General features: G+C 35.1%; 1 protein-coding gene across 4 annotated transcripts in view; it reads left to right on the top strand.

The window, feature by feature from the left end:
• The window catches only part of RNF19A (ring finger protein 19A, RBR E3 ubiquitin protein ligase), a 52,898-nt gene that overhangs the window by 18,533 nt on the left and 20,048 nt on the right, over positions 1–14,317 (top strand). For all 4 annotated transcript variants that reach the window (XM_041768657.1, XM_041768655.1, XM_041768654.1 and 1 more), the window contains one exon: positions 6,361–7,128. In XM_041768657.1, coding sequence (XP_041624591.1) covers positions 6,455–7,128 — 674 coding nt within the window. In that variant the 5' untranslated portion in view covers positions 6,361–6,454. The remainder of the gene's footprint in view (positions 1–6,360; positions 7,129–14,317) is intronic.

Consider the following 14,317-nt stretch of genomic DNA (forward strand, 5'->3'; position numbering starts at 1 on the left):
TGCTGTGCAAAAGCTTCTTATCTTGATGAAGTCCCAATAGTTCATTTTTGCTTTTGTTTCTTTTGCCTTCGTGGATGTATCTTGTAAGACGTTACTGTGGCCGAGTTCAAAAAGGGTGTTGCTCTCCCTCTGCCTGTGTCTCTGCCTCTCTCTCTCTCTCTCTCTCTCTGTGACTATCATAAATAAATAAAAATTAAAAAAAAAAAATAGGGATCCCTGGGTGGCGCAGTGGTTTGGCGCTTGCCTTTGGCCCAGGGCGCGATCCTGGAGACCCGGGATCGAATCCCACATCAGGCTCCGGGTGCATGGAGCCTGCTTCTCCCTCTGCCTGTGTCTCTGCCTCTCTCTCTCTCTCTCTGTGACTATCATAAATAAATAAAAATTAAAAAAAAAAAGGGGTGTTGCCTGTGCTCTCCTCTAGGATTTTGATGGAATCTTGTAGGACATCAATTTAAAGAGCTTCCAAGATTGGGGATTATTACAAATTGGAGATAATTCAAATTGTCACTAATACATTTACTGCCTTTCATCATCTCTTCCTTCTCAGAAATGATATGTACATTCTATCATATAAATATCTAAGCTTTTGTGTATAATATCATCTTAATACAGTGGACTGATATTTCTTTTTGTGGCGCTGGTGGCGCAGCAGTTTGGCACCGCTTGCAGCCTGGGATGTGATCCTGGAGACCCAGGATCGAGTCCCACATCGGGCTCCCTGCATGGAGCCTGCTTCTCCCTCTGCCTGTGTCTCTGCCTCTCTCTGTGTCTATGAATAAATAAATAAAATGTTTAAAAAATAAAAAAAAATAAAAAAAATAAAAGTTGAGTACATATGTTCCTAGGAGGTATGACAGTGGAATAACAAGACTGATACTTTCTTGTGGCTAAGGAATAGTATCACTTCAGTAACAGTGTGTCATTTTAAGAAATACTCATTTGGCATTTGTTCATTATGTTTTATGTTCATGACACCATCTTGGCTCTATTGTATTAAAGAAATCACAAATATTCAAGTTCTACCTTAAAAACCTTATTAAAAAATTAAAGATAATTGGGAAAAAAGTGAACAAAATGAAGTTTCATCTGAGTTATAAAAGTTGAGTATAGTTTGGTTAGGAGGAGAGAAAAGGAGTGGCATTTCAGACAGGAGGAATGGCTTGAGTGAGATAATGGAGTTGAAGGATAGTTAAGACTAGCCCTAGATGATGTGTAAGATGTGATTGTCTTATTTTCTGAGATAATTTTTGAAATGCTGATAGTGACTAGAGAAGTTGTTTTATGAAGATAACTGTAGGCAGATGATGGTACTGAGGCTGAGGTATCAGAACACCTGAATTTGACTCCTAATCCTATCATTTACTAACCTCGCAATATTTACTCTCTCTGAACTTCAGCTTTCCTATCAAATAAGATTAATAATACCTATTTTAGAGTAGTGAGGTTTGAATTAAGGCACAGATAAAAAGGACTTCTAAACTCTAATATATAGTGGTATTTTTCCATTCTTTTTCCAACCTGTAGCCCAGACATTTTTTTTTAAATTTTTTTTTTTCAGACATTTGTTTTAAAACTCAAATAGTAGGGGCAGCCCAGGTGGCTCAGCAGTTTAGTGCAGTCTTCAGCCCAGGGCCTGATCCTGGAGACCGGGAATCGAGTCCCCGCATCAGGCTCCCTGTATGGAGCCTGCTTCTTCCTCTCCCTGTGTCTCTGCCTCTCTCTCTGTGTGTCTCTCATGAATAAATAAATAAAATCTTAAAAAAAAAACCCTCAAATAATATTTTTATCTTAATGGTGTGAACATTTCTGAGGCAGAACATAATACAAATTCATATAGTTGATAATTGATAGTTTACTTCAAAAAAGTTGAGGTCAGAAAGAATAGTACTATATTAAATCATGCAAATAATAGATTTTTATTTTTCACTGGAGAATGAAGTCAACTTTTTCTAAAAATAAGTTCTTGAATCATTGAAAGTTTTTTTTTTTTTAATTTCACACATTTTGTCATCTGTTCAAATTGGCAGAATTTCTGTAGTACTTTTTTTTTTTTTAAGCGGTTTAGGATGTAGTCTCAGAAATCCTAAGTTAGCCAAAGTTCCCTTGATTGAGACATTCCTAATACTCTTCAGTTACATGCCTTATAGATAGTTCCATGGATTATTTTTGCAGAAGGGTAGTCATTAAATTATGTGGATTTTTAAGTCTTTCATCATCCCTATGCCATAGGTTATGAGATACCTCACCGTAATCCTTTTAGTTTGACAATGACTAATAAGCTGAGTTGTTTTTGTTGGAACTTTTATTTTTTGTACCTAGAGTAATGAAAAAACAAGGAGCCTTGTTTCAGAGGCAAAGCCCATGTATTTTTTTTAAGTGAGAGTGTTTTAAGTCTCCTTAGTATTAGTGGTTCTTAATCAGAGTCTGCCACTAAATGACTGACCTAAATATAAAACACACAAACTCTGGAACCCATCCTTATTATGATTGGTTAGCTTTAGGGCAAAATATGTTTCTTGTTAATTGTGGAGTTCAATTAGTTTTTGTTTTTTTAAGTCTAGTAGATGCTTATGATACAGTTTTAAACTCTGCAGAAGGCAGAAAGTCAATACTAGATTGTATTCCCCAAGGTAGCCATTGTCAATGATTTAACATTTTTCCTGAAATTGCATATGTATATGTAAGCCTGAGTAGATATGTTTTTTTCCATAAATGCCTTCATACACACTATTTTGCAGTTATTTTCTCAGCATTATGTAGAGAGTGCTTTCCATATCATTACACATAAATTGTGGTTGGTTTATTTATTTTTACCAGTCCCCTGTTAGACACTTAGTTATTTTCAGGTTGTGTGTGGGTTTTTTGGTCTTGTTTGTTTCCATCAAATAGGCTGCAGTGAATTTCCTTGCACGTTGTCTTTGCACACCTGTGTCCTTATATTTTCTGAAGGATAAGTTTTACACGTAGAATTGCTGGCTAAAGAATATTTCCATTTTGGGGTACCTGGGTGGCTCAGTGGTTGACTGTCTGCCTTGGGCTTAGGTCGTGATCCTGGGGTCCTGGGATTGAGTCCTGCATCAGGCTCCCCTCATGGAGCCTGCTTCTCTCTTAGCCTAGGTCTCTGCCTCTCAGCGTCTCTCATGAATAAATAAATAAAATCATTAAAAAAAATTTTCCATTTTATATTTAATAGATAATGCCAAATTGGTTTCCCCAAATAATGCTGATTTATACTCCCAACAGTATATGAGATGTATGTTTCCGTACACTCTCACCAACCCCTCACAATCTTTGCAGTCTAATATGCACAAAGAGGGTATATAATGTCTGAATTTTCATTTCTTTAGTTGTGATTGTTGTTAAAAACTGTATCCTATCTTTCTCATTTTTGTAATTCTTTTCTCCAAACATTGTCCTTGTATCTTATGTGTGAAAGCAGTTTGTATAGTAGGGAAATCTGTTCATTGTTATACATGTTTTTATGATTTATCATTGTCTTTCTGTGTTATAGGTTTGGTGCGGGTTTTTTTTTTTTTAAGATTTTATTTATTCATGAGAAACAGAGAGAGGCAGAGAGAGAAGCAGGCTTCTTGCAGGGATCTCGATGCGGGACTTGATCCCCTGGGATCATGTCCTGAACCAAAGGCAGACACTCAACCACTGAGCCACCCAGGTGCCCCAGTGTGTTATTTTTTACAGTAGAGAAATATTAAAGTTTTAGTTTTCAGATTTATCTTTACTTTGAGGCATATTCGTATATATGCACAATATTTTAGGAGTATTTCCTAAATAGGATGTCACAGTTTGCCCATGTTATCCTACTTTAAGTATTAAGAGTAAGTATTAAGAGTACTTCTAGAGGAGCCTGGGTGGCTCAGTTGGTGGAGCATCTGACTCTTGATTTTGGCTCAGGTCATGGGAATCAAGCCCCATGTCAGGCGCTATGCTCAGCTGGGAGTCTGCTTGAGATTCTTTCTCCCTTTCCTTCTGTCCCTCACCCCCCACCTCTGGGCATGTGTGCATGATCTCTCTCTCTCTTTAATCTTTTTCTTTTTCTTTCTTTCTTTCTTTTTTTTTTTTTTTTTTTAAGTACTTCACTCTCACAGGGTTCTCCTTTAGAGAAAAAAAAAATATGGCGATCTTAAAGTGTGTAGTTTGAAAAATTTCCCAGGTGATACTGTCAAAGTACCATTAGTTTACTACTTTAAGTGACAAATTCTTTTTTTTTTTAATATTTTATTTATTTATTCATGAGAGACACAGAAAGAGGCAGAGACATAGGCAGAGGGAGGAGAAGCAGGCTCCATGCAGGAGCCCGATGTGGGACTCGATACCGAAACTCTGGATCACGGCCTGAGCTGAAGGCAGACGCTCAACTGCTGAGCCACCTAGGTGTCCCGACAAATTCTTATGATAAGTTCCCCAAAATAGATTCCCTCTGTAGTTCCCATCTATGATAAATATATTGCACTGTAGAGTAAAGAAGCTATTTTAAGTTGCAAGATAAAATAAAAACATGGAAGAAAATATGCAGAAAATTTTAGTAAAACCTGTTACACCCTATATTTTCCTCAGACTTAACAGAGACTGTTGCAAATAATGGAAAAATATAAACTGATGTTTACCTGAGTGAAATGTTTTTCTAGATTTTGTTTGGGAAATCAGTATGACATTCTCAAGGATATGTGTAGATACCAGCTCAAGAAGCTTTTTTTTTTTTTTTTTTTGTGATATAACAATCATTCAGTAAAGTGTATTAAACATGAGTTTGTAGGTCAGCGATTTATCACAAAGTGAACATACCTTTGTAACTACTACATATGTCCAAGTGCCCTTTGTGCATCCCCACAAAAGGTAGCTATACTTCTTACTTCTATCATCATAGATTAGTTCTGCCTGGTTTTAACTTTATTTAAATAGAGTTATACATACAGTGTGCCGTCTTCTGTGTGAGATTCATTCTTGTTTTGTGTGAAGCAGTATTTTGTTTATTTTCATTGATTTCTAGTATACTAGAATGTGAATTTATACAATTCTGTTGTTGGAAGAGTGTGGGTTGCATCTAGTATTTTGGTTTGTTAGACCTAATGCTGCTATTAATATTGTTATGTATCTCTTTTGGTGCATGTATGCATTCATTTCTCTTAGCAGTTACATCTAGTAGTGTAATTGGGTGATGGAGTATCTATGTGTTCAAATTTGGTAAATACTGTTAAACAGTTTTCCAAAGTAGTCATGTCATTTTATGCTCTGACTGGCAATCCATATCTTTGCTAATACCTAGAAATATCGGTCTGAATTTTAGGTATCCTGCTGGGTGTGTATCTCAACATGGCTTTAATGTATACCCCTCTGATGAAAACATTATTGAGCACTTTTTCATATCCTTTGTTAAGTGCCTGTTAAATCCTTTGCCCATTTTGATTGTTTTGTCTTACTGATTTGTTAATGTTCTTTCCTTATTCTGGGTACTTGGTCCTTTATTAGTTAGTAATATGTAGCAAATGTATTGTTCCACTCCCTTAATACTGTCTGGTGAGTTTATTATACTCCAATTTGTCAGTCTTTTCTTTTATGGTTAGTACTTTTGTATATTTAAGAAATCTTTCACAGAAATATTCTCTTCTTTTGACTTCTGGAAGCTTCATGATTTTACTTTTAGTACATAAATCTGTGAACCAGTTGGAATTGACTTTATACATGAGGTGAGCTTTAGGTTAAGTTCCTTTTCTCAGATGGTAACCAGTTAAATAGTATTATGCTGTTTGTTTTGTTTTTGAAAAAGCCATTCTTCGTGCTCAGTAATATCACCTTTGACCTAACTCAAGTATCCGCATATATGTGGGACTTTTTTCTGGACTGTATCCTGCTCCACTGGTCTTTGTATCCAGCCTTGTGATATATCATTATGTTGTATTAATTCCTGTAACTTGACAAGTCATCACATCTGTCAAAGTAAGAGCTCACACACACTTTGCTCTTACGATTGTATAAGCTATACTTAATAATCCTTCATATTTGCATGCATATTTATTGTCAGTTAAAAAAAGAACTCTTAAAAGCAGCAGGGAATCATTGAGGTCTCAGTGAAAATGATCAAAATTTTTTATGAGATTTTAATAAGGTCAGCTCAAATCTAGAGTTTTTTTAAATTAAGATTAAGGAATATCCTTGTTTTAGTGCTCACTGTATATATACTCTTACATTCTCATGTAGACTAAGTAAATTGGTCTTATTAAAAAAAAACCCACCTAATTAAAGAACATACTGGTTTGAAGTTGCATATAGTAAGGTTTATTTTAAATACATGCAGATTAAGAATACAATAAAATGATCTTGGTGTTGTGTTTTGTTTTTCAGACCATCTATGATAATAGTCTTCTGTGAGTCAAGCTTTTTCAAGAATTCTCTGAAAGAACCAAGTAGGATTTTCTTACATCATGGCTTAATCTGAATGCAAGCGCAAGAAATAGGTTTTATCTCTAAATATAATGAAGGGCTGTGTATAAACACGGATCCTGACTCAATTCTAATGAGCATTTTAGACATGAGTTTACATCGGCAAATGGGTTCAGATCGTGATCTTCAGTCTTCTGCTTCATCTGTAAGCTTGCCTTCAGTGAAAAAGGCACCCAAAAAAAGAAGAATTTCAATAGGCTCTCTGTTTCGGAGGAAAAAGGATAACAAACGTAAATCCAGGGAGCTAAATGGCGGGGTGGATGGAATTGCAAGCATTGAAAGTATACATTCTGAAATGTGTACTGATAAGAACTCCATTTTCTCTACAAATACCTCTTCTGACAATGGATTAACTTCTATCAGCAAACAAATTGGAGACTTTATAGAGTGCCCTTTGTGCCTTTTGCGGCATTCTAAAGACAGATTTCCTGAGATAATGACTTGTCATCATAGATCTTGTGTGGATTGCTTACGACAATATCTAAGGATAGAAATTTCTGAAAGTAGAGTTAATATCAGTTGCCCAGAATGTACTGAACGGTTTAATCCCCATGATATTCGCTTGATATTAAGTGATGATGTCTTGATGGAAAAATATGAAGAATTTATGCTTAGACGGTGGCTTGTTGCAGATCCTGATTGTAGGTGGTGTCCAGCTCCAGACTGTGGGTAAGATTTTGTTTGGTTTTTCTTGAGTTAATATTTTTTCTGTGGATAGAAAAAGAACTAGCTATTAGAAGAAAAATCTTAACGTGTCAGGTGATTCAGTCATCATTCATTCGGTAGACAAACATACATTGAGTGCATACTACATGCCTGGCACAGTGTTAGATACTAATGGCAAGAATATTATCTTATTCATTTCTATATTGTGTCTCATCACATACTCAATTAAGGACATTTTCGCAAGAAAAAGTAAGATGGTAAGAGTACAGGATCTAGTTGTGGGCAAAACTGATTTTCCCTATTCATTTGGAAAATTGTTATTTTGGTGTAGCAGATGAAATGATTAGGGGTTTGTTTGGTTTTGGTTTTGAAGGGTTTTGGTTGTATAAACTCAGATGACCTTTTCAAAAGACCCCTTAATGTGTACCACACAGTATCATGTGTACATGTTGGTATGACCTAAGTATTGCTAAGTCTCCGGATTTAAAATAATTTTGCTTATGTATTTGATTATTATGTTAACAGCATCTTTTGTTTGTAGAGCATTTGCTGTGTAGGGTTGTCATAACTAGGAATAAACAGTCCTATGCTTTTCAAGAATAACAAAAGCTGAATGTTATTTAGCATACTATTAGAGGCTGTGTATAAATAAGACTTGGGGAAAACCCACAACTTCCAAGATTAACTGGATATAATCAGAAACGGATGGAATATGACGTTAATTTCTCAGATGAAGTTTCAGGATTCATTGTCTGAATCAAATCTATTATTAAAAGCTTGTTGAGTAGCAAATTTTCAGATTGTATCTGGTCTATGTTCTTTAATTTTATGTGAGAAAATTAATAATATGTTTCCAGCCTTTGCAAATCCCAGTTTTCCCTGGTATAACTAGCACTTACCTATCCACCAAGGATTTCAGTGTAAATAAAGCATTTAAAAATATTAACTGATAATTTAACATTTTTATGAATTCATTAGTTGTGTGAAGGACTCAGAAATACTATTCATTATCACGTTTGAACTGTGTTCTCAATGCATGGAGCTTGTACTAGAACATAAATAATAAACTCTCAAGAAGATGATGAGAAGAAAATAGGGATAATGAGCAATACCTTTAAATAACTTGAATAGGAGACAGTATTCTGTAAGAACAGCTTGGGTACAGTTGTATCACTCTTTGTCCCATGGACCCTTGCACATTTTCACTGGTGCAAGCGTACACACAGGAAATTTTATATTAATACTTCTTGCAAATCATTATAGCAAATATTCCTTTAGTGGGAGTTCAGATAGTGAGGAATATGCCTATATATTGTGTTTTGTCTGGAGAAAGAGTGTGGTTTTTTATCTTTATGGAACCCCAGGATAAATAGTGCATCACAAGTTCCTTCAAGCATTTAATAGTTTTGAAAGAAAAAGTTTGAAAATGATGGAATGAATTAAAAGGCTTAAGTGTCATAACCTATGGCCCTGAAAATAAATAATGAGAAAATAAATCCTGGACACAAATATTCTGGTCACTAAATATTTTCTTGAACTGTGTTGATTGCTCATGTGGTCCTAATGGGTATCAACTGTATCAGCCTAATAGAACACAGTAGCTGACACGGACTTTTGTTTGTATAAGAACTTGGTTTTAGGGGAAATATAATAAGCCAACTGGGAAAGGATTGATTTTTCAATGTACAGAATTGTGAACAGTAGTTATTGGAGGGGAAAAAAATTAGGTTTTCCTTACACATAACACACCAAAACAAAACAGATTATAAAGGAAAGTTTTATAAATAAAAGGGACAAAACTAAACGAAAATAGATGTGTAAGATTAGCTCACCTACTGCCATATTATTAAAATTGAATACACACTGCCCTGTAACTTAGAAGATCCACTCCTTGTGAAATACCTTGAAGAAACAAACTCTTGTGTGCCAGGAGACATCTAGTTAGGAGACATGTTTAAGAATATTCATAATAGGGGCACCTAAGTGGCACATCCAACTCTTGGTTTCAGCTCATGTAGTGATCTCAGTGTCCTGAGATCAAGCCCTGGCTCTGCTCTGCTCTTAATGGGAAGTGTGCTTGAGATTGTCTCTCCCTCTCATGCTGCCCTTCCCGCTCATGCAGTCTCTCTCTCTAAAATAAATAAATGTTTTTTAAAAAAAAGTTCATAATAGCAAACAAGGAAAAAATATTCATTAATAGTAAGATGGATGAATATATTTAGTTTCATGGTTACTTACTGAGAGGATGTGAACTTGAAGGAGCAATCAAGGGGCTTCTAAAGCCACTGATAAATGAGGTAAAACCATAGGTTCTGACTTGCTGGAGATAGTTTCAGTTTATGCTTATGGTGCTGCTGTAATTTTTAATAGCTTTACCCTTCTCACGTGTTCCAGTTTAGGTTGTTAATTATATGATCACCTTACTGATACTTTTCTTAGTTTGTGCGGTAGATACAGGGGTATTTGTTCATAAATCTTTTTTGTATATGTGACATTTTTCAGTAAAATTTAAAATGTTTCAGAAAGTCATACTTTGGGTTATTTTTGCCTATTTTCTTCTTATTGAGACTTTATTGTTAAAAAGTAAAATGGTTTAGGGCACCTGGGTGGCTTGATGGGTTAAGCATCTGACTTGACTTCTGCTAAGGTCATAATCTGAGGATCATGGGATTGAGCCCTGCACTCGGCTGTACTTGTATGGAGTCTGCTTGTCCCTCTCCCTCTGCTCCTCCCCTGGCGCGTGCTCGCTCTCTCTCAAAAAATAAATAAAATCTTTAAAAAGAAAAAAGTGAAATGGCTTGATACTCTAAATATTTTGGAGACTATAACTTAAAGGTTAACTCAAGTATAAAATGTTATAATAGAAACACCTACAGATCCTGTTATTATTGAAAATAACCACTTGATTGTTTAACAAAGAATTAGCCTTGATTAATTTGACTATAAATTAACTGTTGGTTTTGTTTGTGGTTGTCAGTAGTCTTACCCACAAAGGACAAAACATGTTAACATACTTTTATTTATGTATTTGATTTATATTGTCTCTCTAGATTAAGAGCATCTTTTATATACTTGATTACATTGTAGGCTTTATGGTTGCATTATGTAGAAACCGTCATCCAGTAACATAATTTTTTTTTTTTTAAGATTTTCTTTATTTATTTGACAGAGCGAGAGAGCTCTAGTACAAGCCTGGGGAGCGGCAGGCAGAGGGAGAGGGAGAAACAGGCTCCCCGCTGAGCAGAGAGCTTGACAGGGGCTAAATTCCAGGACCCTGGGATCATGACCTGAGCCAAAGGCAGTCGCTTAACCAGTTGAGCCACCAGGCAACCCAGTAATATAAAATTTATATGTGTATATGTGTACTTTGAAAATATGGAATACTACATATGCCTTCATTAAAAGGTTTAAATTTTACTTAGCATGAGCACATACAGACCTGATTTTGAAACTCTGTCCTATCATTGTTATAAGGATTGGGATAGATCTAGTAATTTTATTACTAGCATAATTCCTAGCACACAGCAAATTTTTTATAACTCTCATTTATCATTCCTTGTGTCCATTTCTTAAGTTTCAATCAAATATTTAATGCACCTGTATGCCAGGTACTGGAAATTTAATGAGGAACAGAAGACAAAACTCTCTGCCCTCTTGGAACTTATTAAAATCTTTGGATCCATAGAAAGACATTTTTCATTTAGAATTCATTTATTATTTAAATCTGACATAAGTAATATTGGTAAATATCTGATTGTTTGGCAGTGGGTAATAGAAATACTTAGCCAGTTAGAATCATTGGCATGTATGTAGTATTTAAGCCGTTTTGTTGTACAACACACTTGAAAGGCTTTTTTCTAGAAATGCTATATGTGAAATGATTTTTTTTTGTATTTGATACTTATCAATATGACCATTTTCTGTGTCTGACACTAATTTTACTTAAACATGTAGTTTAATACACTTTGAGAAATGTTGCCCTTAGCTTAGAGTAGAAAGAAAAGGATTTCTGACTTAATATTCTTTCCACTCTCTTGAGGGCCACGACAAATTAAGCTTTTTTAAAAGGCAGTGTGTTGAAAAAAAAAAAAAAAGGGCAGTATGTTGGAAAAGTCCTCTTGAGAAGGAGCCCAACCTGTGTGCTATGATTTAACCAGGGTGAATTTAGCTAGACTGCTTCTAAAACATGCAGTTTACACAGGTTCAGAGAAGAATCTGGCTAGGGAGAAGTGTTGGAGTGAGAGACACATAGGAAGGAAAGTATAAAACCTGTCTTGAGTAAAAATACCTGATTACCTTCTACCCAGGAAGCCCACTTTATACATTGTAGGCAGATAGCAAAAAAGTGGGCATTTAGTTTTTATCATCACTTGTTTCAATTGGCCAGGCCACCATTCTACCAGCACACATTATCCTTGTTATCTCATGTGAGTGTTTCTGACTTTGCTGGGGAGCTTTGAATATATAAAAACATTTATTATACTAGAATAATGTCTTTGAGCCTCTCAAGGGCAAAAAAGAAAAAAGTATTTGATTTTTCTTTGTAAATGCTGGTTAACCTCATGTTCAATAGAGTTGTTGAATGAATCAATCTGATTGTATGCCACTAACATAAGTCATATATCTTAGAAACTGTCAAGCCATTTTATTTTACTTTTTTTTCTCAGTACGCCATTTTAAAGTAATGTGATCTTTTTAAAGCAGTGTAATCAGGTTTGTATAGTGTCAAACTGGCTGACATTTAAATGACTCTAATAATTTATTAAGGTGGAGGATACTATTCATAATAGATTTTTAAAAAATGGGTCCATAGGCTTACAAACTAAATAATATATATTTTAAAAATATAGTTAATCTCTGTATAACTCTTATTTCCATCCTACAAAGAAGGGTTTTAGCCATAACTTGACCATCTTTTGACATGCTGGAAATGTTTTGTGTAGGCTGACCTTTTAGAAATTTTATACAGAAAACAGATCCAACCTGTGGTTTTCTCCAGAGGAAACAAATACATGTGACTTAGAAAACAGCAGGTTTTGTGTATAGAGAGCCATAAAGAGTAAACTGTGGGGCAGCCCAGGTGGCTCAGCGGTTTAGCGCCACCTTCAGCCCAGGGCCTGATCCCAGAGTCCCCGGATCAAGTCCCACATCAGGCTCCCCTGTGTGGAGCCTGCTTCTCCCTCTGTCTGTGTCTCTGTCTCTCTCTCTCTCCTCTCTCTCTCTGTCTCTCATGAATAAATAAATAAAATCTTTAAAAATAAATATTTTTTTAAAAAAGAGTAAACTGTGTTTCAGGGAATTTGCAATTCGTAACTAGTGATAAATTGTATTTGTTAGATATTCCTAAAAGTATTCTGAGAGTTTGAGCTTAGAGTTTGAAGATAGCTTGAGCTGAGAGTTTGTTCTTTGTAGTTTATTCTTCCTAACCATAAAATTGATCTAGATATATTTTAATGCTGTGTAATTCAGTATATACTGCTGTTATACCAGGCATTGTTAATTGATACTAAAATTTTTGGTGGTTTTAAGGGAATCAAAAATAACATTCCCTAAAACCCTCATTCAGAACCAGGTTGATATGACAAGAGACATGTCAGCTTTCTCTTACTGATTAGTTTACTAAAGAATGTGGCTTTAGATATGCAGGCAGAATGGCTTGCTGACACTGTCCCTAAATGAGACTGACTTCTCCAAATAGTCTAGGCAATTCTCGATAACTGTAGGCCTCACCTGTAGCATGTAGCGGAAAGCACTGAAGAAGGCATCCTCTGTAGGAAGCAGCTCCTGAAAGAGGGAACAGGAGGTGAGCCTCACATATCTAGACCTCCCAAACATTTTAAGCGAGTGAATCCTTTTCCATCAAATAATAGCAACTTCTAGCAAGTAGAAACATAAGCCTATTGATTTTGATACAAAATTTGACTTTCCTCCGTAACTGGATCAAATAGTTTGGGTATTTGTGATTATATTTTCTTTGTTCTCTAAAAGTTGTGTTAGAGCTTTACTTTTGGGGGGAAAAAAGTACCTTTGACTCCTGGGTAATCTTTCTTCATTCTTTTTTCTCATTTTTTAATTAAAAATTTTATTGGGGACTGGTATGTCTTTCTTAGGATTGGATTTCATGTTAGATATAGTTTGACCTTTTTACTTGTTCCTTCATAAGGAATTTGCTGTAGACCCTAGCTGGTATCCCTCCTTCCTCTGTTATCAGTAGTGTAATTTGTAGAACTTTACTACTATGAAACTCTCCCAGGAAATAGATGTCATGGTGAAATGAATTCTGAAAATAATGCATACTATAAAATGATCATTAGTATGTTAAAAATTCTTTTCGAAAATCCTATAATTAAAAAAGAAAAAAAATGAAAAAGTACTTTAGTTTTGCTTAGCATTCTTATAACTTGACCATTGAGTACTTTCTTAGTATAGACGTCCTTTTGGCAATCCAGTGAACAGAAAATATTTCTGGAAGGACTGCCTATTTCAGTCCTTATGTCTTATAAATCTTAACCACTTTCTTCCTGTCCCTCCACTCCTGCTAAATAGGTAGGTTTAAACAGTTTTAAGTAGATAGAAATGGAAAAATAGAGATGAAAAGTAAGACTTGAGTTAAATAATGGATCTTAAAAGGACGTGGAGCCATCTCTTAAACCAAGATTTTGATACTGTTCAAGCCAAAGATGTTAGGTTAGCTAGTATTACTCAGTTGTCTCTGACCTGCTGAGTGTTCTTTTCCCATATAACACTTAATGCACTGGCACAGAGAGACTCCTGAAATTTTTCTTTAAAGGGAGCATTTTATATTTAATTTAGTTTTACCATTTGCTTTCTATTTGACAGCTGTTTTCCAATGGAAAATGTTTGGCCCACACACAATGAAAATCATCTTCAAAAGGCCTAACATTCTGTTTTCAAAATACATGAATGCAAGTTAGTTATATTATAGAATAGAATATGCCTAGCAAAGTTATTAGGATTGAATGTTTACGAACATAAACATTTACATAGCACTCAATAACTGTTAGCATAAGGAAAAACTGATAGACGAACCCTCTTTCCCCTGCCTTTTTCTCTCTCCACAACATACACACATGGTTTTATTTAAATATCACAACTCTTTTTGTTATTATATCCTAATTTCTGCAATGCATCAAACCTACATTTATTTTCAACAAATGCTAAATGACCAGAT

This window comes from Vulpes lagopus, chromosome 9 (genome assembly GCF_018345385.1).
Source record: "Vulpes lagopus strain Blue_001 chromosome 9, ASM1834538v1, whole genome shotgun sequence".
NCBI lineage: Eukaryota > Metazoa > Chordata > Mammalia > Carnivora > Canidae > Vulpes > Vulpes lagopus.